The sequence below is a fragment of the Delphinus delphis genome, chromosome 8 (genome assembly GCF_949987515.2).
Source record: "Delphinus delphis chromosome 8, mDelDel1.2, whole genome shotgun sequence".
In the NCBI taxonomy this organism is placed as follows: domain Eukaryota; kingdom Metazoa; phylum Chordata; class Mammalia; order Artiodactyla; family Delphinidae; genus Delphinus; species Delphinus delphis.
Window position 1 is genome coordinate 50,277,285 of NC_082690.1, and position 27,565 is coordinate 50,304,849.

At 36.8% G+C, this 27,565-nt stretch overlaps 1 protein-coding gene across 2 annotated transcripts; it reads right to left on the reverse strand.

Moving 5' to 3' along the window:
* Positions 1-340: 340 nt before the first annotated feature.
* PCF11 (PCF11 cleavage and polyadenylation factor subunit) lies at positions 341-27,547 on the reverse strand. Of its 2 annotated transcripts, none has more exons than XM_060018189.1 (16): positions 27,144-27,547; positions 23,334-23,459; positions 21,207-21,395; positions 20,643-20,837; positions 18,356-19,473; positions 17,767-17,947; positions 17,569-17,659; positions 15,060-16,624; positions 13,097-13,196; positions 7,609-7,728; positions 6,996-7,101; positions 4,759-4,942; positions 4,078-4,233; positions 3,584-3,676; positions 2,977-3,012; positions 341-1,572 (listed from the first exon to the last, which is right to left on the reverse strand). In XM_060018189.1, the coding sequence occupies exons 1-16, from the start codon at positions 27,333-27,335 to the stop codon at positions 1,357-1,359; spliced, it is 4,668 nt and encodes a 1,555-aa protein (XP_059874172.1). In that variant the 5' UTR covers positions 27,336-27,547; the 3' UTR covers positions 341-1,356. The 2 variants fall into 2 exon arrangements, with proteins under 2 accessions (XP_059874172.1, XP_059874171.1); XM_060018188.1 differs by having other exon boundaries at positions 17,176-17,659.
* Between the last annotated feature and the right edge of the window lie 18 nt (positions 27,548-27,565).

Sequence of the window (27,565 nt, forward strand, 5' to 3'; positions counted from 1 at the left end):
CACCTCTATAAAGTCTTCCTTAACCAACCTCCAGGTAGTCTGATGTGCCTATTAGGGTATTTTTGTAAATTGCAGAAATATTATGGAATGGAATGAAGCAAAGCCAGGTTCTCATTCTTGTTTTACAATTTTATAAGTGAATGATTCAATTTCATCTGTAAACTGGGGATACCACCTACCATTTAGAATTATTTGTAAGTATCAGAGGAAATATATGTAAAGAGTTTGCCAATGCCTACCATATAGTAAGTGCTCAACACATTTCATTGTTTTATATGCCTATCTCCTCCAACAGATGGCAGAAAAGATTAATCTTGCATCTCAGAGTGCCTGGCTCATAGCAGGTGCCTCATTCATGTTTTCAAGAACAGAGTGATGAAAGATATAGGAAAAAGAAGTCACTTTCTAAAGGCACTTAAGAAATAAAAGAGATACAAACTGGAGTTTCTTCATCATTCTATTTATTACATGTATGAATATTAACATCTCATGGCATCCATCTAATTCAGTCAAAACCAACAAAGGAAAAAAGGTTAACCATGTTTCAAATTAACATTCTTACAGATCCCCCTGTAACTTAAAATAGAAATATGTTCATCTGCATTAAGTTATTTGACAAATGTGAAAAATGTCCTTTAAAAAAAAAATCACCTTTAGTACTTAAATATATTTGTTAATCATTTGATGGCATCAGTGTCCAAGTTCAAGAATAAAAGTTGCTTCATTAGATGCTTTGCAAAAATGGATATCTGGATGGTTCTCTATAGCTGGAGATATATATATATGCAATTATGTCCTATTCCATTTAAAAAATTTTTTCAAACCTGGCTTTTCAATTTGAGAAAAGTCCTGCAGTGCTCTCACAACCCCCTTTTGAAGGATAAAACTAACTCAGACTTTGCTTCTTTAATCATGGGAAGCTGCTGGAAAAAAATCTTATGTTGAAATTGCTGTTTAATTCCATTTTCACCCAATAAAAAGTACAGAAACACTGTCTTTATTTGATGGTGTGCATAAATATTACACTCCATGGATAGCAAAAATATTTTTTTATTTATAATTTACAGTTTCACAAGTGAAAATCGTACATTTTTACACATACAATTTCATTTTGTTAAATTTGCACACATCTACAGAACTTTCACACAACAAGCACCTGAAACTGTGCAGGCAGTAGGAAATGCAAATACTAAAATGTATTTATTAACCAAATGATAGCTGAAGGCCCTGCCTCAGCTAGACAATTTATATAGATATGTCTGTATATACATAAAAAATTCTTCACCTTCTAGATTTCAACAGCAGCTTTTTTTTTTTTTCTTAAAAAAAAAGAAAAACATACCTTTCTCATTTTACTTAAACTGACTCGACTGTGTCATTTTCTGTTTTAATTTCAGTGGCTGTTGCTATGCTTTCCTCTGTACAAGCTGGTGGAGTATCAATCCGTTCTTCCTTAACTTTGGGACTTTCACAGGGTTCCTGCAATTCGTTTTTAACAATGTTCAACATAATGTTCAAGGGATTTTCAACTGGTGTCTTGCTGGGAGATGGTGTACAATCAAATGAAGATGTCTACAAAATGAAAAACCCTTTAAGTACTGATTAAAGTTCACAAGTATCACATTAAGTGACAGTTTTATAAGACCCTTGTATGGGCAAAGAAATATATACCAAACACAATTGAAAACCCTGCTTTCCCACAAAACATGCCATAAAGGCAGCCAATTAATAAAATGTATATTGAGGGACTTCCCTGGTGGCGCAGTGGTTAAGACTCCGCACTCCCAATGCAGGGGGCCCGGGTTTGATCCCTGGTCAGGGAACTAGATCCCACACACATGCCGCAACTAAGAGTCCACATGCCACAACTAAGGAGCCAGCGAGCCGCAACTAAGGAGCCTGCTGGTTCAATGAAGGAGCACACATGCAACGAAGGAGACCGCCTGCTGCAACTAAGACCTAGCACAACCAACTAAATAAAATAAATATAAATAAATAAATGTATATTGAGCATCTGATATGTGCTCAGCAATGAGCTATGGTAAGAAAAGCAGTAATATAACGACAAAAGAAGCTGATTCAATGATTAGACACGTTTCTATATTTTAATCCCAATATAACCCCCTACATATATCCTGGGATTTGTTGCTCCTAATTTCAAATACCCTAAGGATTTTTTTTTCTTTTTTCCAGTATGCGGGCCTCTCACTGTTGTGGCCTCTCCCGTTGCGGAGCACAGGCTCCGGATGCGCAGGCTCAGCAGGCATGGCTCACGGGCCCAGCCACTCTACGGCATGTGGGATCTTCCAGGACCGGGGCACGAACCCATATCCCCTGCATCGGCAGGTGGACTCTCAATCACTGCGCCACCAGGGAAGCCCTACCCCAAGGATTTTTTAAAAATCCCTCAAAACCATCAAAACACCCTACAAACTCTAATCTTTTGATGACCTAAGTATATATTCCAAACTGCCCCTTGAACTTGTGAAACAAATATTATTTGACAGTTAAGATGTTCCACTGTTTGGTTTAAAAAAAAAATGGTCACTCTACAAATATGAAAATTTGAATTTCCAAGGTCAAGAGACTGATTTTTTTTTGTATTTCATGTATGATAATTTAAAAATTATTCCTATATTACATGGCCAAGTGGAGTAAGCAGTAAATGCTACCCGTAACTTATAGAAAATTATTCCCATCATGAACCTTCTCATTCTCTAGGCCTAGTACTCTAGTAGAAGACATCATCAAGATTCAAATGAAGAGAATGCGAGGAATGATACAAAAATTTCAAAATTTAAATCAGACCCTATCAACCTAGCACCAATATTTTGTGAACAACCTAAATGCTACATCAAAACTAAGACAGCTCAACACATCAAGATTAAAATAAAAATGTTGCCCAGATGCAAAAAATAACTGAAAATAAAATTTATCAATGTAAAGGAGAACAAACAGTAACCAAAAAGAACTTACATTTTGATAATCTTCATAACATGATGGATGATAAATCTGAAGCAAAAACAAAAAAGTAAGTAAGTATTCACATGCATATTCATTTCTAATGGACTATTCTGGTATGATTTTCTTTTAAAATTTAAACCAGAGATAAACTATCTTTGGAAAGGCAACAAAAAATCATTTGGTCACAAAAACGGATAAAAACAAAATTTTCATCCTGATTTCCCTTAAAACTTCCTTTATATATTTAAGCAGATAACATGGTATGTTAAGACAGAAACAACTTTGATGATGAAATATAAATTCAGAATCAAAATAGTGTGGTTAGGCAGAAAGAAGACTAACTAGACTCAGAAGATCTAGTCCTGGATTTATCATTAACTAGTTATGCAACCTTTTTTATAAAATGAGTACAGGACCAGATGATTGCTAAAATGCCTTCCAACTCACACACTCTGACTCTCTAAAGTCCAATACCTTAGAAATACCACTTCTATTAAAAACCAAAATAAAAATGCAATTAACACTTTTCTTTCAAAGTAGTGAGCTACCCCTATAAACATTTTTTTTTAAAAATCTTAATACTTCCTTTTAAAGTACTTCATAAAGAGCTGAAAATTACCTTTCCATCTACTCTAATAGCATTTTTTAAATGCCACTCCTCCTCTTCTTCATCCCAGTACTGTTCAAATTGTTCTTGACAAATTTCACAACTCTAAAATAGAACCATATAAAAATGAAGTTTACATAATAGAACACAATGCCATTAAGTAAAAATACAGAAACATTTTGTTAAGTGGAGAAAGGAATTTAAGAGTTTTCTGAAAATTTAAACAATGTTCAAATATATAATACAAAGTAAGATCTAAGGATTTCGCATTCTTCCATGCAAAAATAATTAACATTTCACAGCTCTTGGTCACAGATAAATATGTAGTAACTACAGTGGTTATGAAACCCGAAGCCAGATAACAAGAATAACATTGAAGAGTAAAGCTTACAAGAAGTCTCAAAATCATTAAAAAAGGGATGTAAATAAAGTTATATTTATGATTATTTACTTAAAGGAAGTGAAAGGCATGACCAGAGGTAGAAAATTGAACATTGTTCCTTTACCTCAACTGATCCTGCTGGTCCAGCAGGTACACTTTGGAACTCCTTTTCTTTAGCAGCCTCCTGAGTTTTGAGCACGACTTCTTCGTGCACCTTTTCAAAAAACTGGCTCTTTGCACGTTCTTCCAGATCAGCTATTTCCTCAAATTCTATCCAGTCCTTAAAAAGAGTTAATTTAAAAAGAGTATATTCATTTGTTTCTAGACTCTTACTGAACACCTTCAATACAATGCCATTTAAATGTGAGAGTACTTTCTTCTACAATATGCTTTAATATTGATTATTTAGAATTATACCATCTTTTTGAGCCCCATAACTAATAGACAACATAAAGCAACTAATGAACAATTAAGATCTTAACATTAACATTCCTTTAACTCTAGAATTACAACTACTAATGTAAATAAGATAAATTTCATGCACAATTTTTTACCAAAAAAAATCAGTCATAGAACCTTGGAATTTTAGAACTAGAAGAAACCTGTGTTCTACTCTTAATTTCAACAAAAAACAAATACATACTCTTCACATTTTTTTTAATTAAAAAAACCTTTTATATTCTAAGGGTCAAATTTTATTCAAAAAATTCACTAGTTAGTGCTCAGCAGTTACCTAAACTAATATACTTTTGAATGATATAATTTAAAGGCTAAAAGATAGTTCAGAGGCACATGAATTACTTACTGTTAAACTGTAGTACCAACGTCTATGAGTGACTTTTCTGCTTACATCTTTTTCAGTTCTATTTTGTCGATAATGCCAGTCCAAGTGATCTGCATATACATCTGTCTGTGATGTTGTAAACCTCATTCCACAAGAGTAACACTGAATACCAGTATACAGTCGATTTATAACACTATCATAACGTCTGTTTTGAAAAATACAGAAATAATCTTTAGTTCTGATACTGTGGCTGACTTAATGGCCTTAAAAAAAAAAGGCAGTTATAAGTACTTCAGTTTTCCATATTTTGATAATGGTGAAGCCATTATTATGTAACAAAATAATGTTTCAGCCAACAGCTGGCTGAAAGAATTAATATCCAAAGATCAATAATATTCTCTAGTAATGTGTCAGTGACTCTCTTTACCTTAACTTTGGTTAATTTTGGAACATGGTGTCTACCCTCTTATCAATAGGCCTGGCCCAGTTACTTATTTCCTTCTAGCTAATAATGGAATGATCATCTGCTAACTAATAAGGCAATAGTTGGCCTGTTCTTAGAGTAATGTCAATATCAGGGTGGATATGGCAGAACAATTAGATTTCACCTCTCCAGATCTTCGCGGTTTTAAATAACTAAACTGTCCCACCCTGATGTAAAGAATACTGAAAGAGGTACAGAAGAAGTAATAATAGTATGGGTAACTAAAAAGAAAAAGTAGAAGACTAGTGGGAAACTGAAGTCAGCAATAATCAGTTTTTTAAAATTCTGCACTCCTTATCTGGAAAGAAATAGGTATGCAGAATAACTAAGTGAACAAACTGGGCAGTTATTAACTCCAGAAATTTTTTTTAAATAGTAGAATAAAGCAAAGCACAGTACATAGTACTTTGTATACCAGAAAACAAAATATTTAGAATCATAATATTAATACTGAATAAAAATTTAATGATAAATGGCTTTATAACTATATGGAGGAGAGTTGGGAGGGCAGTAATAAAAGAGCTACCTAAATCTTCACTTTCAGGAAGTCAATAAATTGTCTAAATGGGATAAATCAAGAAATGTAATAAATCAGAAAACTATGTATCTTTTGTGGCCTCTCCCGTTGCGGAGCACAGGCTCCAGACGCGCAGGCTCAGTGGCCACGGCTCACAGGCCTAGCCGCTCTGCGGCATGTGGGATCCTCCCAGACCGGGGCACGAACCCATGTCCCCTGCATCAGCAGGCGGACTCTCAACCACTGTGCCACCAGGGAAGCCCAGAAAACTATGTATCTTTTAAGAAATAAAAAAGTAAATGCCAAGAAACATAGATAAAAGAGTTAAGAAATGGTTGCCTCAGGTAAAAAGTAGTACTAGGAAAAAGGCATGCCATCTTTTATTATAAGCCTTTACTGTAAGACTTTCATTATAAAGTTTTAACTATGTGAAAAGTATCACTTTGAAAAACATTGTCTTTAAAAGGGTGAAACCCGTATAGTACAGGAGACTACACTCAGTGTTTTATAATAAAAGAATCTGAAAAAGTGTATATTGATATATATTATATATATATAAAACAATCACTTTGCTGTACACCTGAAACTAACACATTGTAAATAAATTATGCTTCAATTTAAAAAAGAAGATGAAACCCATTAGCTATTATTTTTAAAAGTACTCATAACAATATAATGGATCCATAAAGCAACTGTAAATGTTTTTTATATAATATAGGCAATAAAAATTTATGAAAATATATGCACCAAATGTTAACACTGGTTATCAGTAAAGTGGAAATTGTAGGTAATTTTATTTTCTTGATTTTATTCATTTGTATTTTCTATAAAATGAAAAAAAATTTATTTTTTAAATACTAGACTACAAAAACCTCATTTTCTTAACTTCAAAGGCATGAGAATATCAATACAGAAAAAACAGTGATGATTAAGAGAAAATAGAGATAAAAAGGAAAACCTGAGTGATTACTAATACCTAATCCTTAAACTCCCTAAACTTGCTATACTAAACAGAGATAATAAAAAACAGAAATTTGGGGGTAGACTTTTGGCCTAAATACTTGTGCAGCAAACATATTTGAAAAGAAGATAACAGGCTTCCTTAAGTTTGTTACGTATATTTTACCACATTAAAAAAGGGAAAACAGGCTTCCTAAATTTTAAAAACAGTGAGGGGTAAGACGAATAGGTCTAGTGATAATATCCACTGTTATTAAAGTCACCGTCCCTTTTACCTTAGAAAATTAGATTACATACTGTTTCAATTCTTCAATTGTAAAATTGGTAAGATCTGGAACGTCTTGATCTTCATTTTGATCTTCTTCCTCCTCAGCAGGGGGCTGAGCAGCAACTTCATTTACTTCTTCAATTGAAAAGAAACACAGCAAATATCTCAAAACCAGTGTCCATGTATTCTTTATAGGGGAACGCTATAGTGTTAGAAGCGTATGGAGAGCCCCATCTTGCCTATTCAGTGCTCCTGATCTTAGGTTTTACTGGCAAGTAACCTAATACAATTCTTTATTTTGATAAGTGATATTAGGTCTGGTCTCTTAAAAGTCAATCTTCATGAAATTCATCAACATTCTAATTATTTAATTATAAATAAGCTAAAATAATACAGAATAACTAGAAAAAGTCTGCACATGGTGTTTGCAGGAATGTTAGTTAACTGAAACAATGTCCTCTATAAGGCTAACAGTTCCTTGTTAGAAAAATTTTTTTTATTTCATTATAAACCAGTTATATAAGTATACCTAAGAATTCAACATTGTAAGAAATTTTAGCATAGAACACATCATTGTATCATATCATACATCTTTATAACTTAATAAAGCTTTGTGTAAATGAATTACAGAACCATACTTACGTGTTGTAGCTGAATCAGGCTGGGACAATTTGAGAATTCCTGTTTTTAGCAGTTTTGAAAACAATTCATTTACATCCACCTGACTGAGATGATTATCAGGATATCCCTTAGGAAGGACACCTTTAAAAAAATAACACTCTTAAAATAAAAGTAGAACTTAAAGATGCAAATTATACTAAGGATTTTTAAAGTTTTCTTCAAGATATCCTATCAACATTAAACTTAATAAAATCTTGTTAAGATCAGTGTAATTACCAAAAGTGAACTTTGCATTTATGTCAGCAAATCATGACCTCTTAAAAATATATTCTAAGACGAATACTGAAACCCACTAATACTTTATACGGGCATACGTGTTACCTTAAAAAACCAGTATTACCCACTGTTGCCCAATTAAATCCATGCCAAAGAAAAGCAGAATACTGAGGGCAGAGAGCTTCATGCTCCCTTCTATGCAATGCAGCACCACACCTCTAGGTCCAACTTTTCACCCTTCCAATTCTCTATTCTTCACCTACCCATATTGGCAAAGGTCGTTTTGCATAGATGAAGTAGGCTACCATCTCTTAGCACAGATTTCTAGGGGAAAAAAATACCCAGAGCCTAAATGGAAGTACTCCTGCCCAGCCCCCCAGCTCCCCCCACCTTCCCATAACTACCCAAGGGAACTAATGCAGGGAGATGAGCCATGTGGCTCAGAATATACCTGCCCCTCTGACCCTTGATCAATTACTGCCCTTGCAAAGCAGTTCAGGCTGTTGCTGAAAAGGTGTCAGGCTTACTAAAGCTTCAAAAATCTGAATAAATGAAACAAGGATAACAATCTTTTCCTTAAGCTCACTGGTGAGGAATCAATCCAATTCCATATTTTGCTAAGCACTAATTTAAAAATTACAATTCTTTAACTCAACTATAAAAACAGAATTTTAATATATTTGTACGTCACTACTATGCATCTTATTTACCACACCTCTAGAAAAAAGTTCTGAATCACTAAAAATTCCTCTTAATGGCAGAAATTCAATTTGCATCCACAATACAATACATAATCTCTGCCCTTAACCACTGCATATTCTTTACACTTAGCACAGTGCCTTGTATACAACAGGCTAATTAATGTCTGTTGAAATGAAATGTCTGACTACATGAATGAATAAATCAACCTCAACGATCAATTACAACAGCCACTTCACACAATAGTTTAACATTTACCTTTCATTAGAATTAGCTATTTATATGTCTAAGAATCATAACTAGCTTATCACATGTCTTCCAGCAGTCAAGTTTAGTGATCAAGAGCATGAACTATGAAAAAAAAAAAAAGAGCATGAACTATGGAACCAGACTCCTGGGATTCTAACTAGAAATTCCACTTTCTAGTTGTGTGACATGATCAAGATACTTATCTGTATCTGTTCTTTTTACCTGTAAAAGGGTAACAATAATTGTTCCTACCTAAGGTTGTTATGAGGATTAAATGAATTAATATTTGTAGAGCACTGAGGTGTTTGGCAGTATATATAATATTTGTTTAAAGAAAAACAGTCAAGTGAAATAAGACAGAGAAAGACAAATACTGTACGATATCACTTAGATGTGGAATCTAAAAAATACAACAAACTAGCGAATATTACAAAAAAGAGGTAGACACAAAAAGAACAAGAACATACTAGTGGTTACCAGTGGGAAGAGGGAAGAAGGTAGGAACAATATAAATATAGGGGTAAGGGATTAAGAGGTACAAACTATTAGGTATAAAATAAACTCAACCATATACTGTATAACACAGGGAATATAGTCAATATTTTATAGTAACTATAAACCAAACAAAAGCTTTAAAAATTGTGAATCACTGTATTGTACACCTATAACTTATATAATTTAAAAAAACACACAGAAGAAAAAAATTTTAAAAAAGCCTCCTAGAGTAATGGAAATAAAACCAAAAATAAACAAATGGGACCTAATGAAACTTAAAAGCTTTTGTACAGCAAAGGAAACCATAAACAAGACAAAAAGACAACCCTCAGAATGGGAGAAAATATTTGCAAACAAAGCAACTGACAAAGGATTAATCTCCAAAATACAGAAGCAGCTCATACAGCTCAGTATCAAAAAACAAACAACCCAATCCAAAAATGGGTGGAAGACCTAAATAGACATTTCTCCAAAGAAGATATACAGATTGCCAACAAACAAATGAAAAGATGCTCAACATCACTAATCATTAGAGAAGCGCAAATCAAAATCACAATGAGGTATCACCTCACACCAGTCAGAATAGCCATCACCAAAAAAATCTACAAACAATAAATGCTGGAGAGGGTGTGGAGAAAAGGGAACCTTCCTGCACTGCTGTTGGGAATGTAAATTGACATAGCCACTATGGAGAACAGTATGGAGGTTCCTTAAAAAACTAAAAATAGAACTACCATATGACCCAGCAATCCCACTACTGGGCACATACCCTGAGAAAACCATAATTCAAAGAGACATGTACCACAGTGTTCATTGCAGCACTATTTACAATAGCCAGGACATGGAAGCAACCTAAATGTCCATCGACAGATGAATGGATAAAGAAGATGTGGCACATATATATACAATGGAATATTACTCAGCCATAAAAAGGAACAGAACTGAGTTATTTGTAACGAGATGGATGGACTTAGAGCCTGTCATACAGAGTGAAGTAAGTCAGAAAGAGAAAAATAAATACCATATGCTAACGCACATAGATGGAATCTAAAAGAACAGTACTGATGAACCTAGTGGCAGGGTAGGAATGAAGACACAGTAGAGAATGGACTTGAAGACACAGGGTGGGAAGGGGAAGCTGGGACGAAGTGAGAGAGTAGCAGTGACGCATATACACTACCAAATGTAAAATGGCTGGCTAGTGGGAAGCTGCTGCATAGCACAAGGAGATCAGCTTGATGCGTTGTGAAGACCTAGAGGGGTGAGATAGGGAGGGTGGGAGGGAGGCTCAAGAGGGAGGGGATATGCGGATATACACATACATATAGCTGATGGACTTTGTTGTACAGCAGAAACTAACACATCATTGCGAAGCAATTATACTCCAATAAAGATTTTAAAAATAAATTAAAACAATACTCTGAGCTGCATGAAACAAAAAAAAGCCTAGGACACTTTCAGATTTTATTTGATTTTCTGTGCATTTAGAAACAGGAATAAGAGGTGATTCTCAGAACAGGTTTGGAATTTCATAATCAGGTACCCAATGATGGTGTCTAACTTATCAACCTAGTGAACAGCTGTTTAATGTTTATTTTACTGTTTTTATTTATTTGGCTGTGCCAGCTCTTAGATGCAGCATGCAGGATCTAGTTCCCTGACCAGGGATCAAAGCTGGGCCCCCTGCATTGGGAGCACAGAGTCTTAACCACTGGACTACTAGGGAAGTCTGAACAACTATTTAGAGGAAGAAAAAAAAAAGTCCATAGATCCTGCTACACTATAAAGCCCTTAGAAGGATAAACCTTATTAAAGTCATCCTAGCACAATGCCTAGAATATAGCAAGTGATCACTATTTGTTTGGATGAGTAAATGAACATGAGTATATTTACTACTAGGAAAAGAGTGTTTTTACTTTAAATTTTGAGAAAAAACCTTACAGAAGCCAAATATTGAACACTAAATACTTTTCATATCTCTTTAAGTAAAACTTGAAGAAGGAAAGCATATCTAACATCTCATTCAATAACCTCCAACCCAGGAAATAAGATGTGATTTCCTCTGTGACACTGCTATGCCTTGTATACATAAGCACCTCAAGGTTGTAAAAGCAAAAGAAAACATGCAGGTTTTGTATATTATCTCATACAAAAAAGAGCAAAATTTGCAGTTGCTGCACGCTATCTCAAGCTGCCAACTCCAATACAACAAATCCTCTACTCTACAAGAAAAACTGAGTTCTAAAGGAAAATACACCAATATAGCACTTCACAAGTTACATGGTACTTTTGCACATACGATCTCATTTGATTCTCTGGGAAAAGAAAAAATTCCCCGGCAAATCCTGACTTTTATCAGATGCTATCTGCAGAGGAAAAAACTGAACCCCAGAAAGGATATTTGCTTATACTCCACCTACCTGTAAAGTAGCAGAGTGGAGATTCTAACCCTGGTCTTCTGACTTTAGACCCCAAATATTCAGTACTTTCCTTCCCTTTTCATTATAGTGAAAACAAAAAATAAGAATACTAATCCTAATTGTCAATCTAGCAATTAAAAACAAAACGTTTTCAAATTAATTGAGTGAGCTTCCTGTGATGATACAGTTTAATACTTAATGCATAAACTAGAGCTTGCTTGGCTAGGACTTCCCTAGTTACTTCAGAACTTTTGGAAAACTCTCCAAATTTGTAAACTTAATAGAGCCACGCTACAGCATGTTTCTGAAGATGGCTGTTTTAATGATTCAGAAATAAAGCAAGTACCACTACAATTTGGTTGAGCTAGCTCTCAATATATTGACTTTCCAATAATTTTAATTTATATACTTCTCATTTTTCACATATTAAAACTAAAACTTTTTTTTTTTTTGCCTGCACCGCATGGCTTGAGGGATCTTAGTTCCCCAACCAGGGATTGAACCCGGGCCCTTCAGCAGTGAAAGTATGCAGTCCTAACCACTGGACCACAAGGGAAGTCCTTAAAACTTTTTTTTTTTTTTTTTTTTTTTTTTGCGGTATGCGGGCCTCTCACTGTTGTGGCCTCTCCCGTTGCGGAGCACAGGCTCCGGACGCACAGGCTCAGCGGCCATGGCTCATGGGCCCAGCTGCTCCGCAGCATGTGGGATCTTCCCGGACCAGGGCACAAACCCGTGTCCCCTGCATCAGCAGGCGGACTCTCAACCACTGCACCACCAGGGAAACCCCCTAAAACTTATTTTTAAAGCCCTCGTATCTACTATTGTTATTGTATCCATAACAATATCGTTAAGCCTCACCCCATAGATGCTTATCATGGGCATCTAGCTAGGAAATTCTTTTAACATGTTGTTGTGTACAATTATTACTTGAGTGCCCATAAAGACATATGAATGAATCAGCTTATAATGTGATGTCTGCAGTATTCACTTAATGTTTATTGGATCATCACACACACACAAAACAAAAATTCAAAGTATCAAGTAATTGATATTTCTGAGGTTTGTCATTGACTTCATTTTACCTAAACACAAATGTCACATTCCTACCCCACCCTCTAGCTTCCACATACTAGGTCTCCTTCCCTCTTTTTTGTGGTCTACAAGTCCTGGCTAACCATCTCTAGTTGTAAAGGGGATTAGTGTGAATATACATCAACAATGTAAACAAACTCAGAAAGAAAACACAACATTCCAGTCAGATTAAATTTCTCTAAATTGCATATGCCCTCTCAAAATTGTCATTTTCTAAAACTGACAAGGTAGCTACTCAAACAATAATTGTCTTTTGAAAAACACAAAGTTCTACATACCTGAAGGATTCTGAACAAATGCTCCAGGATTTTGTGGATGAACTGGCAAAAATTGTTGTCCTTGGCCAAATGCTACTGGCTGAGCAACACCAGTCAGAACCTTTAAGAGAAATCTTGGTTTTAAGAACATCTTTTCTATATTTTTAAGTAAAACTTTAACATTCAAATTACGTTAATATATTCACAGATATCATGAGGCCTGTTTACCATAATGAAGATTTACAAGTGTAAATTACAAGATTTACAAGTGTAACCTGACTAGGCTTTCTATAAAAAGGAATAAGACCTTCCCTTATATTTTTCACAGAATTATAAAAAATTGATAATGGATGTGAAGGTTCTTTGAAAAGTTTAAGATACCATGCAAACACAAGGTAGCCAAAAACTAGCTGTGTGACCTTACACAAATCACTTTACCTTGCCAGTGTTTTCTCCTATCTTACAAATAGAAATCTGACATCCAGCGATGTGATCTGTACACAATCATAATGGCCAGTAAACAGCAAAGCTGAGGGCAGAACTCACTCACTGACCTAACTCCTTTATACAGATGTCAAAAGCCTGCTTTAATTAGCAATCTGAACTCCTTTATGATCATTCTGTTAGCCATCAAACTGAGTTACAAAGTGGACTGTAAAAGATTTTAAAGGAATGTTAAAAAATAAAAGTCATGAACCAAGTACTGTACAGGCATACAATTATTGTATTTGTAGTCAAGAATGAGGTAGGACTTCTACATATTGCTACTATGTAAACAAATGCCCATTTATAAGCCTTGTTCAGTATCTTGTGTGAACCTTCAGTGGTATGTACGCGTAATAAAAACCCCATCAATTCTTTATAATGTAGGAACAAGACTAACTCAAGTCCCATTCTAGAGTATCTTGTCAATTAAGAGTACCATTTCTCTTAAAAACATACAATAGAGTATAAGTCTAACTAAGGAGGCCAATTGTTTTCCCAAACCACTGGATATGGACAGAAAAGGCTGCTTTCTATAAATAATGCTTCTAACATGCTTTTAAAACCTTTCTTCTTGTTTTACACTTTCTTCCATGCAATGTTACTGGCATAATAAATCTGTCCTAGTAAGAAAGTGTCACTACCTGGAAAAAAGTAAATTTAGCCCAGGAGAATTTCAGCAGGCAAGCAAAAGTAATTATTAATATCAACTGAATTAACCACAAATTATAAGCATATTGCTTTAACACTATTTCAATAAGCATCAAACATCAAACAACTGCAGTTGACTGGAATGACGGAAAGGTGGTGAAAAGTAGGAAGAGAGGAAGAAAAAGAATTACAGACTGTAAAAGCATGAGCAATTTGATTTTCTTGTTTGTTAACTCAGGCTAAGGAAGTTCTATATCAAAGAACAGTCTATAAAATCAGCTCTATGATTACTATAAAAGCTCATCAAGGCTCAAAAGTTGTACAATGTAGCAGAGGTCTATGAAACACACACAACTGTATTATACTTTAATACCTTAGAAACCAAAAACAAAACAAAAAACCCACAAAACAAAAAACCATAATGAGGAGGCTATGCATATGTGAAGGCAAGGGGTATATGGGAAATCCCTATACCTCATAGCTCAATTTTGCTGTGAGCCTAAACTACTCTAAAAAAGTCTATTAAAAAAGAAAAGATTTGTGGGGGCGCGGGGGGGACTGAGATTGAGAGGATGCTCTAGATCCTGAAAGAACTAAGATCAATTTCGGATTTAAACTGCAAATTTCAGCCCCAGAAGACTCTCATCTCACTTTCCTAGCAGGTGGGGTTTTGAAGTACATTAAAAACTGCCCCCCCCCAAAAAACTTACTAAAAAAATTAAATTTTAAAAAATCCTTTCCAACCTATAGAATAAACTATATCCTGAAAACCTTCCTCAAACACTAGAAACATTAAAAATGGTTCATATCTGCATACAATATACTTTTAGAATAACTGTAACAGACTTACCTGCTGAGATGCCTGAATATTTCCTACTGTCATTGGAGCAGGTAAATTGCCAAAGTTTCCAAACTGAGAGCTCTGAAGATTCTTCTCATCAAAATAGTGTCCAGAAGCTCTGTTAAGGGGATTCGAGAAACTCTGGTTTCCAGGGCCATGTGGTCCATTAAAATTTGGTCCTTGAGGTGAATCAAATATTTGTTCATGTCTTTGGAACTGCAGTCCTTGGGATGGGGCATTAAAAGCATTGCCAGGTGGATCATTATATGGGCCACTCTGATTGAAAGATACCGATTCCAGCCTTTGTGAAGGATGATTGTCAAATCGTGTGCCTTGAAGACCAAGAGGAATATCAAACCTTGATGCTTGCTGGTGTTGTGGACCATCAAATCTTTGAGGTACACCATCAAATCTTGGTTGAACCTGCTGTCCAGGTGGTCCATCAAATCTCTGTGGGCCTGGCTGACCAGTTCTTTCAAATCTAGGACCTGGCTGACCATGTAATCCATCAAATCTTGGCAAGAGTGATGGCTGACCTGGTTGCCCATCAAACCTTAAAGCATGACAACCTTCAAATCTTGGACCACCTTGACCCAGAGGTCCTTCGATTCTCAGGCCGCCTCCTGGTACAGAAGGACCCTCAAACCTCATTCCACCTCCTTGTTGGACTAAAGGTCCTTCAAATCTGATCCCAACCCCTGGCTGACCGTGTGGACCCTCAAACCTAACGTTCCCACCAAGTTGATTATGTTGCCCTTCAAATCTCATACCAGCTACTGACTGACCATGGGGGCCCTCAAATCTCATCCCAACTCCCTGCTGTAGCAACGGGCCCTCAAATCTGATCCCACCTGATGGCTGACCATGAGGTCCATCAAACCTAATTGCAGCCCCTGATGGACCATGACCTCCCTCAAATCTAAGTCCACCTACAGGCTGACCTCGGGGATTATCAAATCTAAGTCCACCCACAGGCTGACCATGAGGTCCCTCAAACCTCAGACCACCCACAGGTTGACCCCGGTGTCCCTCAAACCTGAGACTACCCACAGGCTGGGCCCCTGGTCCTTCAAATCGCAAACCACCTGCAGATCCCTCAAACCTCAGACCGGGGGAACCTTCAAACCGAAAACCACCTCCTCCTGCTTGACCAATTGGCCCCTCAAACCGCAGAGGTGTCCCTACTGGTCCCGGAGGACCTTCAAATCTCAAAGGACACCCACCTCCTAACTGGCCTTGTGGTCCTTCAAATCTCAAAGGGCCACCTCCCCCCATTTGTCCCGGTGACCCATCAAACCGAAGAGAACCTGGCGTAGGAGGTCCATCAATTCTAGGGCTTAACTTATTAGGTCCTTCAAAAATCATCTTGGTTGGGCCATCTCTCGCTACTGATGGCCTGCTAGGTCCATCGTATAATGGTCTATCTTCAGCTAAAGCCGTAAGTCGCTGATTTGTATCAAGGCCGGCGAATCTTGATGCTGGGCTATCTACAAATGGTTTATCTGAATCTTCATATCTAGGTCGCTTAAGTGGAAAACGATCATTGAATGGTGATCTCTGCTCTTCTCGTACACCTTTTAAAAAGAAAAAAAAATTTATTTTCCCTGAATCTGATAATTTATATCAAATTATCCTAAAATCTTCTTCGTATATTCTTGTAAATGTTTATTCAAAAACATCCATAACTATCTCACTTTATGAGAGGGGAGGGAAAAAGACAGCAACAGGCAGCAAGTAAGAGAATGCCCTCTAGAGTCAGATACACCTGGGTAAAATAAAATACCCAGTCAGTCAATTTACTAATTATTTGACTTTGAGAGCAACTTATTTAACCTCTCCAGTCTTGTTTCCTATCTGTAAAATGGGTATAATATATATTTCATTAGGTCATTGTGAGGATTAAATCAGATTACATATATAAAGAACCTAGTAAAGTACCTAATACACGGTTGGCCTTATAAATATCAGCTCCCTTCCCTTCCCTTTGAGGGAAAAACCGAAACAAAACAAACAACGACAAAACAGAAGTCTGAACAGTCACAAAAATCCATCCCCACTTAGCTTGTTCATTTTCCCTTCACTGCTGTGTGATTCAATAGGCATAATCTGATTTAACTTTTTCTACCTTTAGCAGAGACTTGCTCGTCATGTCTTCTCCGGCCCTCATGGGGTGAAAGATTCTCAGCATAAGTACGACTCCCAGATATAGGAGAAAGACGTCTTGCTCTTTCACTAAATTGTTCTTTTCTGTCAAACTGTGCTCCACTATTCCTACTTGCATGTTTACTTTTGGATGGCTCACATTCTATTCCAGACAACAAGGCATCAGTCAAAGGGTAGTCAAAAATATCAGGATCTAAGAGATCAAGTCTTGGAAATGAATGCTGAACCTGTGTCCTTTTCAGTTTTGCTTTATGTTCATAGTAGGTTAATTCAGCATCAGTTAAGAGAGGTTTCTTTTTTAATCCACCTTTATTTTCTTCTGTAGGACTATCCCGTACATTGCATCTATGTTTACCTTCTTGATACTGAAATAGCTGTCGAATTTGATGCACAACAACAAGGAAGTCTTCCTGTGTAATTTCACCAGATGCTAAACGTTCACTCGTCTGCATAGGGGTGATAAAAGGAAATCAATATTTTAAATATAAAAAGTACTTACAAAAAACTTATAGACAAAAGGAGAATAATGACTACATGGGAACACAGTAGTTACCTTTTGAAGTAATTCTCTTTTGCTTGCAAGAGTTAACTCTTTAGGAATCTGAAGATTGGCATCTACGCTTAATCGATGCTGCTGTTTTGGAGCTCGAGGTGACAAGATTCCTTTAGTGCTTGACCAGCTCTCCCTATGCCTTAGATGAGGAGCTTTGCTATGTTCATCACCCTGTTGTAAACTGAAACCATAAAAGCAATTATGTTACTTCATAAAAAATTTTTAAATACTCAGGACCATATTTTAAGATCCTTAATAGGATCTGGCTAAAATGAATATATGTAACCATAAAAGTTAATTTAAAGATTAAGAGCACAAGATTTGAAGTCAGGAAAATCAGATATGAATTCTGATTCTTGCATGTCCTGGATGTGCCACCTTAGGCAGATTAGTTAACCTTTCTAAACTTCACTTTCCTTATACGTAAAACAGCAATAATAATGGTACTTAACCCACAGGGTTTTAAGAATTAAACAGGGGAAAAAAGTACTAATTATAGCACCCAATAAACATTATCCAATTTTTAAATCAACACTGTATTTTTAAATGTACACATTATTCTACTCAGTTAAAAATGTTAACAACCTACCTTTTATTTTCTTCCCAACCAGATTTCCATCGTTTGGTAGACTTGGAACTTTGCCAATTTTCTACATTTTCTTTTGGTTCAGTGCCTGACTTGGTGGAATGCTGATTTGCAGTTTCTTGTGGTCGTTCCTCTTCAGTCTTTTTTATTCGCCTTGGATCTCGAACATCCTGTTTAGTACTTCTCTTCGCATTTCTTTCTTCCCTGGAAGGTGGTGTAAACTCTTCCATATGTGACTGCTTAACTCCTGACTGGCGAATCTTCCCAGCTTTGGGTGTTGAGGTTGGAGACATACTCCTTTGCCTTCGCTTGGGTGACCGCCTATCTCTTCTCTTGGGAGAATGTATAATCGGTGACCGGGACTTGGGTGATCGTGATCTTGATCGCTTTCGAGTACTCGATCTCCCTGGTTTTGTCCCCTGTTTTTCCGATTCTTCCGTTATGGTATCCTGTTTTTGTACAATGCCATTTATGATTTTATTTCTACTTCCCACCAGTCTGTGTTCAGATGATTTCATGTGCTCATCTTTATCCTTTTTTTCTGCAGTTTTTCTCTTCTCTTTTAGATCATCATCTTTGCTATCAGTCTTATCCTGAAGATGTCTTTTTAATCTTGGATCTCTCTTGCTCATATCAGACACCCTTGCACTTTCAGATTCTTGACTTTTCAAGTCTTTTGTGTGGGATAATTTGTTTTTCAAAGGTGATGGTGATTTAGATTTAGATTTGGATTTAGAATCTAATTGGTCAAGTTCTTTCTTGGTTATTTTTTCACCTGATTTACTTTTTTCTTGCTTGGATGAATTTAGTTTTTCAGAGGGTACAGTTTTACTTGTCTTAATATCAGACTGGCTCAATGTGTTCATTAGGAATTCCTTCCTGTGACTCTGATCTTTTCCATGAGAAGAATGTTGACTCAACCTATTAAGACGGGGATCCCGGTTAGTTCCTTTCATATCCTGAATTTGTAAGGATGGACCTGGACGACTTTTCTCAGGTTGCACAGGAACCTGATGGGGAGATTTAACTGCCATAGGGGGAATTTGTGAAACATGTAATTTGGATTGTGCAGTTCCAGGACCTAAGTTGGATGTCTCCTGCTGAACACTAAGAGAAACTGCCTGAAATACAAGATAAACGTTCATGTTACAACTGTAAAACATTCAGATTATTTGTCAAGAAACTGAAAACTAAGGAATATAATGCTTTATTCAATAAATCCATTTATTCAATACCGTATTTATACTGTATACTTCTAGTATTTAAGTGGATATTAAAATGAAAGGAAAAAGGTCATATACAATATTTATGTGGCCTGTTATTTCTTACTAATCCTCTACTTTGGGGTTTTATAACTTCTAGGAAGAATGAAAAAAAAAAAAACCCTCCCTCTTCCTAATTATTCAGAATTCTGGGCCACACTGATATTAAGAAACTACTAAATAAGTCACTGCACTCCAGCTGCACAAGCATCCAAGTCTTTCCGGGTAAATTCTAAGTCATAAAATTTAGCTCGTCTCAAAGTGGCACTGATAATGCACTTACAAAATTCTGCCTTCCTGTACTCCCTTACTCTCAAATAAGGTCAAGTGCTAAGTAATTAAGTAAAACAGCTTAATATAACGTTATTCATACACAGAAATACATAATCTTCCTGGCCTCCTTAATTTTGTGATGGCTTTTTTTTTGTAGCCTTCTAAGGAAACTGCTAAGGATTTCTGCTCATGAAACATAAGCTCATAAAATATTAAAGACTAGGCAAAAACATCTGCCACAACACAACTACCATCTTGGAACTGACACTACGTCCACATAATTTTTTTTTTTTTTTTTGCGGTACGTGGGCCTCTCACTGTTGTGGCCTCTCCTGCTGCGGAGCACAGGCTCCGGACGTGCAGGCTCAGCCGCTCCGCGGCATGTGGGATCTTCCTAGACCGGGGCACGAACCCGTGTCCCCTGCATCAGCAGGCGGACTCTCAACCACTGCACCACCAGGGAAGCCCCCGCATGATATAATTTTTAACAAAACTAAGGGGCTATCTTATAAGACAGCACTCTAATAAAAAGTATTTGAAAGAAAATAGTGCAGTTTATATTAAAAGTGACTTTTACAAAAAGGATATACAAATTTGGACTAATAAATACACCATAATTTGCAAAATAAATAAAAGTGGAAAAATTACACTATTAATAAAAGTAACATGTTAATACAATTCAAATACAAAATAATTCCATATCCATCAGAAAACAGGTTTAAAAATACTCAAAATGCCAAATCTCCACTACTTACCAGTTGTGCCTTAGCTTGCTCTAGCTCAAGCTCCAGCTTTTTCTGCTGAAGTTCTAACAACTGCTTTTGTTTTGCCAGTAACTGCTGCCTTATTAGTTGCTCTTGGGTAAGATTCTTTTGTATATCCGGAACAATTGGAGGAGTGGAGATGCTAGGGGAACTGACCACTGTGCCAGGTGTTGAAGACTCTTCAGGCTATAAGAAAAAATAATTTGTTTACAAAAAAAAAATCACAGCTAAAAAGGAAGCAGCTAAGGGGGGAGCTAAAAATTATCAGCTTCTCTCTTAATAAACCCTATCCATAATCTTAAATGGCCAATCATGTTTAAAAGCACACAGAAAGTTTTCAGGAATTTAAAAACCAAAATAAATATGTAAAACCTAAACAAGGAGAACATTTACTTTAAATGTACTGTGAACCTGAAGGTGGAAATTTTTTTTTTTTTTAATTAAACTGATTCAGCACAGGGTATTCTAGTTACTTTTATCTGGCAGGAAATTTTAGAGAAGTCAAAATTTGACAGTTAAAAATATTAGTTATATACCATTCATGTTAAAACTTACCGATTTATTTAAAAATTTAGGATTCACATGGATGCTAGATGTATTCACATTGGGGGGCAGAGGTTTAATAGGCCAAGCAGGATCTAACGAATTGACTCTGACATCCAGGGCATAAAGTTTCTTCAAAGGGAATATTTCATCCCAGGTGGAACGTAACTTAAATAAACTTTTTCTAGTATTTTCATCCACCTAGAACAACAGAACAATTCTATGGCTTGTTAAGTTACTATAGGATGTTTTATATATTAAGCATAATGCTACATAAATCTCTGTTCTACTTCACATATAGCACACATACTACTAATTCATAAATATATACAACAGTAATCATTTATTAAAAGTACATTTGTTTGCAGATGTAAAGTTAATAAAGAAATTTCTGTCAAAAAAAATTAGAAAAATTAAAGTCATTATCACCTAGCCTTCATGAAAGCAAACAATTAGACAAGTCTGAATTTTTAGAAGTACAAAATGTTCCCAAATATTAGGGCTTGACACAGTATTCCTACTGTTACTTTCGCTCTGGACAAAAATATAAAACAACTAGAAAATAGTTTATCTGATGACTTAAATTTTTTAAGTTATTTACATTTAGTACAAAGTAAAACAAAACTAACTAATCTCCTGCAATACAATATGGCTGGTACCTATGAATAAGCTATTTGTGGTGTAGAAGGCACCTGAATAATTGAAATTCACAAAATCTTACCTACTGATGAGCTTTAGTTTTGTATCTTATCTGCTCATGCTTGTGATGGGCATAGTAACAACAATAATACTTTTTAAATTAGCCATCAGAGAAACCTAGCACTTGGGAAAACTGAGCTAGAGTTCTAACTTTAGAATAATAAAGCCTTGACTATATTCCAGTCTTTAGGTAATATTTACTACAAACAAGGTCATTTTCATCCCCTTCAATGTTAAGGCCCAGTAAGAGTCAGTAAACATTTTCTACCAAACACCCAAATGAATTTGAACACACTGAAACTGAAACCAAGAAATTGGTTTAGTGCCCCAATTTCTATAATGCAAAGTTGACTTCTCCTTAGACTAGAGTCTCAGGTAAGCAGTATTTAGCAAAAGTCTACAATACACTATTAACAATTTCCATAATACAGTTTGAAATACAGCTTTCCAAATTTCTTCTGCATATACTTACTTAGCAGTATTTCTTTTCTCTAAGAACTTAAAGGGAAAAAAATTACTCAAGTAGCCACTACACATTTTCTGTTCTAACAAACAAGTAAAATCTGATAGTGAGTTCTTTCAAAATAATCCCAATTCTCCAAGCCTGACAACTGTTAAGAGTTCTCAAGACACAACAGGTGCATCTACTAAAATATAAGAACCACCAATTTTTTGTTAGGAAACAATCTTTAAACCCAAATATCTTATAAATGCCCCTTTTCTCAGTATGAAAGATGAAGCCTGACAGGAAAGAGAATTACTTCAGCAAATCCTTTGTCTTCCTCAACATAATACTGTATTAACCAAACTACCAGATACAATGTTATGAAAGGAATTTACAATCTCTAGGTATAGAAACTAACAAGCCTTTCTTCTAAACACTAAGAGGGGCCAGAGGTGGGGAAGAAGTATTTCCAAAATAACCTAAAGCAATTCACTGATCCACCATTCACACATACCTAGAACATTCACAGAAAATATACTTGAACAAGGTTAACAAGAGGAAACATTTCCAGAAAAAAAAAAAATCACAAGTTCCAGGCATCCATCACAGGTTGACACACACTAGAATTATGCTTTTTCTTTTTCTTTTTTTAAGACAGAAATAGTCAACATCCTAAAACCAGAAACCTAAACAATGAAATTTGAAGTACTCTTGATAGTTTCAGATCTTTTTGCCCGTATTCTAGTGATGAAACAGATCTTCAAGTGAACAAAGTCAATCAAAAACATGAACTTCTAAAAGCAAACACATCTATGTTTGAATGGATAATGTAAAACACCTAGAACCCACTTTAAATACGAAACACTAACTTTACCATGTTAAATGCCCAAAAGAATAAAACATTTCACCACCCAAGAAAACCCAACACAAAGGCAAGTATTTATTTAATCAGGAACATGTTTTAAAAATTCAAATGTTTCTAAATGTATATATACCTTTTCAAACACACAAATAAATGTTGCAACTAGATTTTTAGTAAAGGCAGTGAGATACTCTCTTCCAACATTTTTCACGATAGAATCCATAAGGTACATAACAGGAAGCTTCTCTGAGGAGGGAGCCTGAAGTAATAAAAAGAAACTGAAAAGTTTAGTACAATGAATTGCCAACAAAGAACTACTTTTAAAAGTGAGCGTTTAACGTACAATACAGACCTCAATATTTTGTTGATATTAAATACTTTTGAATCAATATTAACCTTTATGAAATTTAAGTGTTCACGGTCTCACCTCTTACAATGATCTTTAGTTGAGCATACAAAATAAGCTCAGAATTACTGGAAAGAAAAGTCTCTAGTACCCTCATTTAACACTCAATAGAATTTCAGGTTCGTATAGTTAAAAAAAAAACTGTGTTTTAAGTGACAAAAAAAGGGGGAGGATATTTTCTGTAATCCAAGTGTAAGCTTTGTGACCCACATTAACTTATGATGATGCACCTAGACTCAATGAAACAAAAAGTTTTCAGACTTCTGGCAGAAACCCTAATTTCCATAGGCATATTTTATATGTTAAAGTCTATGAACCTTTTGTTACCTGTAAAATCATTAGGATTACTTCTCTATAATCCAATGAACAAAAGAAATTAAGTACACTTCACATATGAAGTTAATGGCAAAAAAACACTTTTAAACTTGCACATGAACATGCAGGAAAGTGCAAGTTGTTACTGATACAAGGAAAACTGGATGGAGCAGCCGCTGAGTCATGTAAATCAGGTTGAACTTGACTCTGGAAACCAGGATTTGTCCTCAAGATTTTCTTCACAGCACAGACTCTCCGTCGAAATATTTTTCCTCTGACACGCACAAACCAGGAGTTCTAAATTTGTGCAGGGCCAGTGTGATGATGCCGATACAGGCGGCCCTTTCCAAAGCAAAGAAATGTTGCCCCAGCTCAACTGTAAAGCCTACCCATCACTGGCTTTTAGAAGGCACAGCAAGTTTCCAGAAAGCATCAGCAGGTTCACAGACTTGTTGAGGAGCATTAAGACACACCACATAAACTAAGTGTTAACTCCCACTCCAAAGGAGTACCCACGATTTAAAAACAAAAACAAAAATTATCCCCATTTACCCTTCCCACGTGTATAGGAATCTTAACCCTGAACACCACTTACCCACAGCTACCTGTAGCCAGGGTAAGCTCACAGTTCTGCAGTACACAATGCCACCATTATTTCACAAAACCAATTGCCCATACAAGTGTGTGGAAGTGCTCTTGCTTCTGATAACAACCAAAGTTGACTAAGGAAACCTTTGAATAACTTTGTATGAAAGTTTTCTTTTACAGTACTAATAAAAGGGTTTCACAAGGCTATTGCATGTGGGTAAACTATTAAGTACCAACACGTCAACTGCTTTATTGCTGTGTCTTTATCTTACCATGTCATGTTTTATACCATTTTAGTCATTGTTGTACTTATGAAGATAAACAGGCTCTCTTTAAAACCAAAATCTGTTCAGTAGGCTAACTTTTTATTGTACAAGTGAATTCTTATATGTAATATTTTTTTGCTACTACTGCCTCATGGAAGGAGTCAAGTAAGTGTGAATCCTTAAGTTTAGTAATGCTGAAACGCTAGAGGATAAGGACACAAACATTCACCTCGAGAAACACAAAACCAAGCCAGTTTGCTACCAAATGACAGAAAATCCCTCCCCTCACCCTCAACCCCAACCCCATTAAATTATTTCCCCAAAGTGACTGTTACATCTTTTCCTCAATCTGGCTTTACAAAAATAACCAGGAAACGTGTGCCAAAAAAATTTCAGCTGTCTTTCATCAGCAAATAGTCCATCTATTTTCACCACTCTGTGTAGCCACACACAAATACAAATTTTAATGTGGTCACTATATTCAGCATTTAGTTTTCACTTCTGAAAGTCTTCTGGATCCATTAAAAACCAGCAAGAAAATGGTTCTTTGAGTGACAACCTGAGCTGCTAAGTATTAGGCTCTGTGGAATATTAGTAACCCCAAAAATACTAGGTAGAATTTTTAAAAATCAATGTTATTTTTAAAAAAGTGCATTTTTGTTTTTTTTTAAAAGGCATTTAATGTTAAGCCTTCGACAAGGCAAAACTAAGTTTTCATGTCCAACATGTTTGTTGTATCAATAAAAAGGATGTTGAGTATGAGGAATGCTTCCTTTTAAAATCTCATACTTTAAAAAAAGAACAATAGCTGTTTCACACAGACATTCACAGGAAAAGGTGAATAAAGACTTGTATTTTAGCTGTCAGACTGAGCATGACAAACTTGTTGGGCCCTAAAGAGAAAAAAAAAACCTTACTTTTTGTCCTCTTTAAGGTATGAAAGGACCACCTGAAACCGTGTATCTTGTGAACAGATTTACCCAAAAGAGTGGATGGAACCTAAAGAAGAATGAACCCAAGTCACTTAAAGACTTTTGTTTAAAACACACAACCACGTAGATAAAAATAAGTCTTGGAAACAAATTCTACACCTTACAAAGGTAAATAAAAAAGACAAATACATATTTTATATGTTTTATTCACAAATTTTATAATACCAGTCACACATTTCAAAACCATTTATTAAAGTCAGACCACTCAGTTTTACACTAGACAGAAAGCGCCTCTAAACAATATATTGGTGGTTGTTGTTAAAGTGGCCTTTTAAAAGGGGTTCACTCTGCTAAAAGGAGGCTCATCCTGATCATTTCAATCACTAACAACTAGAAAAAAACTAAACCATAAGTACAAGCTTCAAAAATAACTTAAAACGTAGTACTGGGAAGCTATTAAAACTCATTACGATAACTAAGTTTAACAGTAACTTTACTTAAATGACAAATCGCTCCCACATGAATCCACAGAAGAGGAGGACTACAGGGAAATATAGGGTGGCAGAGGACCACTGCTGTCAAGGGGTGAAGCAAAGCACGTCTTCACTTTCAGGGAAGGAAGGGAGGAAAAAAAGAGAAAAGGAAGAGGAGGAGGAACTGAACTTTTCAAAAGAAAACTACAAGTACTTGTTACCCAGTGGGCCAGTTCTCCACCTACAGGTTGGATAAGATCTCCTCCCCACCCCCTCCAACCCCACCCTCAACCCCAATTTCCCGTATCTGGGGGCAAATGAGACCCTCCGATAGGAGAATACAAATTGTATCTAGCCGCCCCCACCCCAAAATGGGGCTGACGGGTGTGAGCAGCTGCCTGGCTGGCAGGGAATGGATTCTCCTCTCTTCCCTTTCGCATCATGTGCTTTTCAGGCGCCATGTTGGGCTCCTAACAGGCGGCTGCTCCACTCGGGGCCAAGGCCCTATTCCCACCCCCCAACAGCTCGCTCCCAGGTCCCCCTTCACCTCCTTCCAACCCACAGAGCACAGTTACCCAAAAGAGTTCGGGACGGGGGGAGAACCACTCCCCACCATCCCAGGGGGTTCAAATGGTTTTAACTCTTACATCCCCACACCACGAACTGCCTTTAATTCTCCCCCTCCCCGAAGGGCTCTATTCAAAGCGTGTGCGTCGGGATACACGATGCGGTGGCCTAAATAGGGAGCTGGTAAGCGGAAGTGGGACTCCACCCTTTATCCTCCCCACTCCCTCCCCCCAAGAGAGGCCCACGCTCGAAGCCTGGGCCAGAGACCGAGCCTGAGTTGGAGGGTTGGAGAGGAGGAACACCGTCCCCCTTTGGATAGAAGCGAGACCTGGGATGAGGCTGACACTAAAATCAGGGAGTATTAGAAGAATAGGAGGCTGCGGGGTGTATAAAAACCTTGGCGGTTTGGGCCTCGATGAGAGAGACGATCTCCTTGGCGAAGGGCAGGTTCTCCTCGGCTAGAATGGTCAGCATATTGATGTGCGGTTTGCTATTGAAGGTCAGGTCTTCGAGTGATGACTGATAATCCCGACAGGCGTCCTCCCGGGCCCCCGCAGTACCGGCCTCGGCCGGCGTCTGCTCTGACATTGCGCCGCGGCCCCCCTCCGAGGTCCGCCGCAGCTGAAGCTGAAGCCGCTCTCGATACCCCGCCTCCCTTCCGACTCCGCTTCCTCTCCCCGGGTCTCGCGGCTCCGGCTTCACCACATGCTGACCGCGGAGGGGGGTTGGGGGACGACACGGGGGGAACCTCGGGTGTGAAACGCCGCCGTCTCACGGGTGATTTCGGTCCACTTCCAGCCGCCACAGAATCTTCTTTC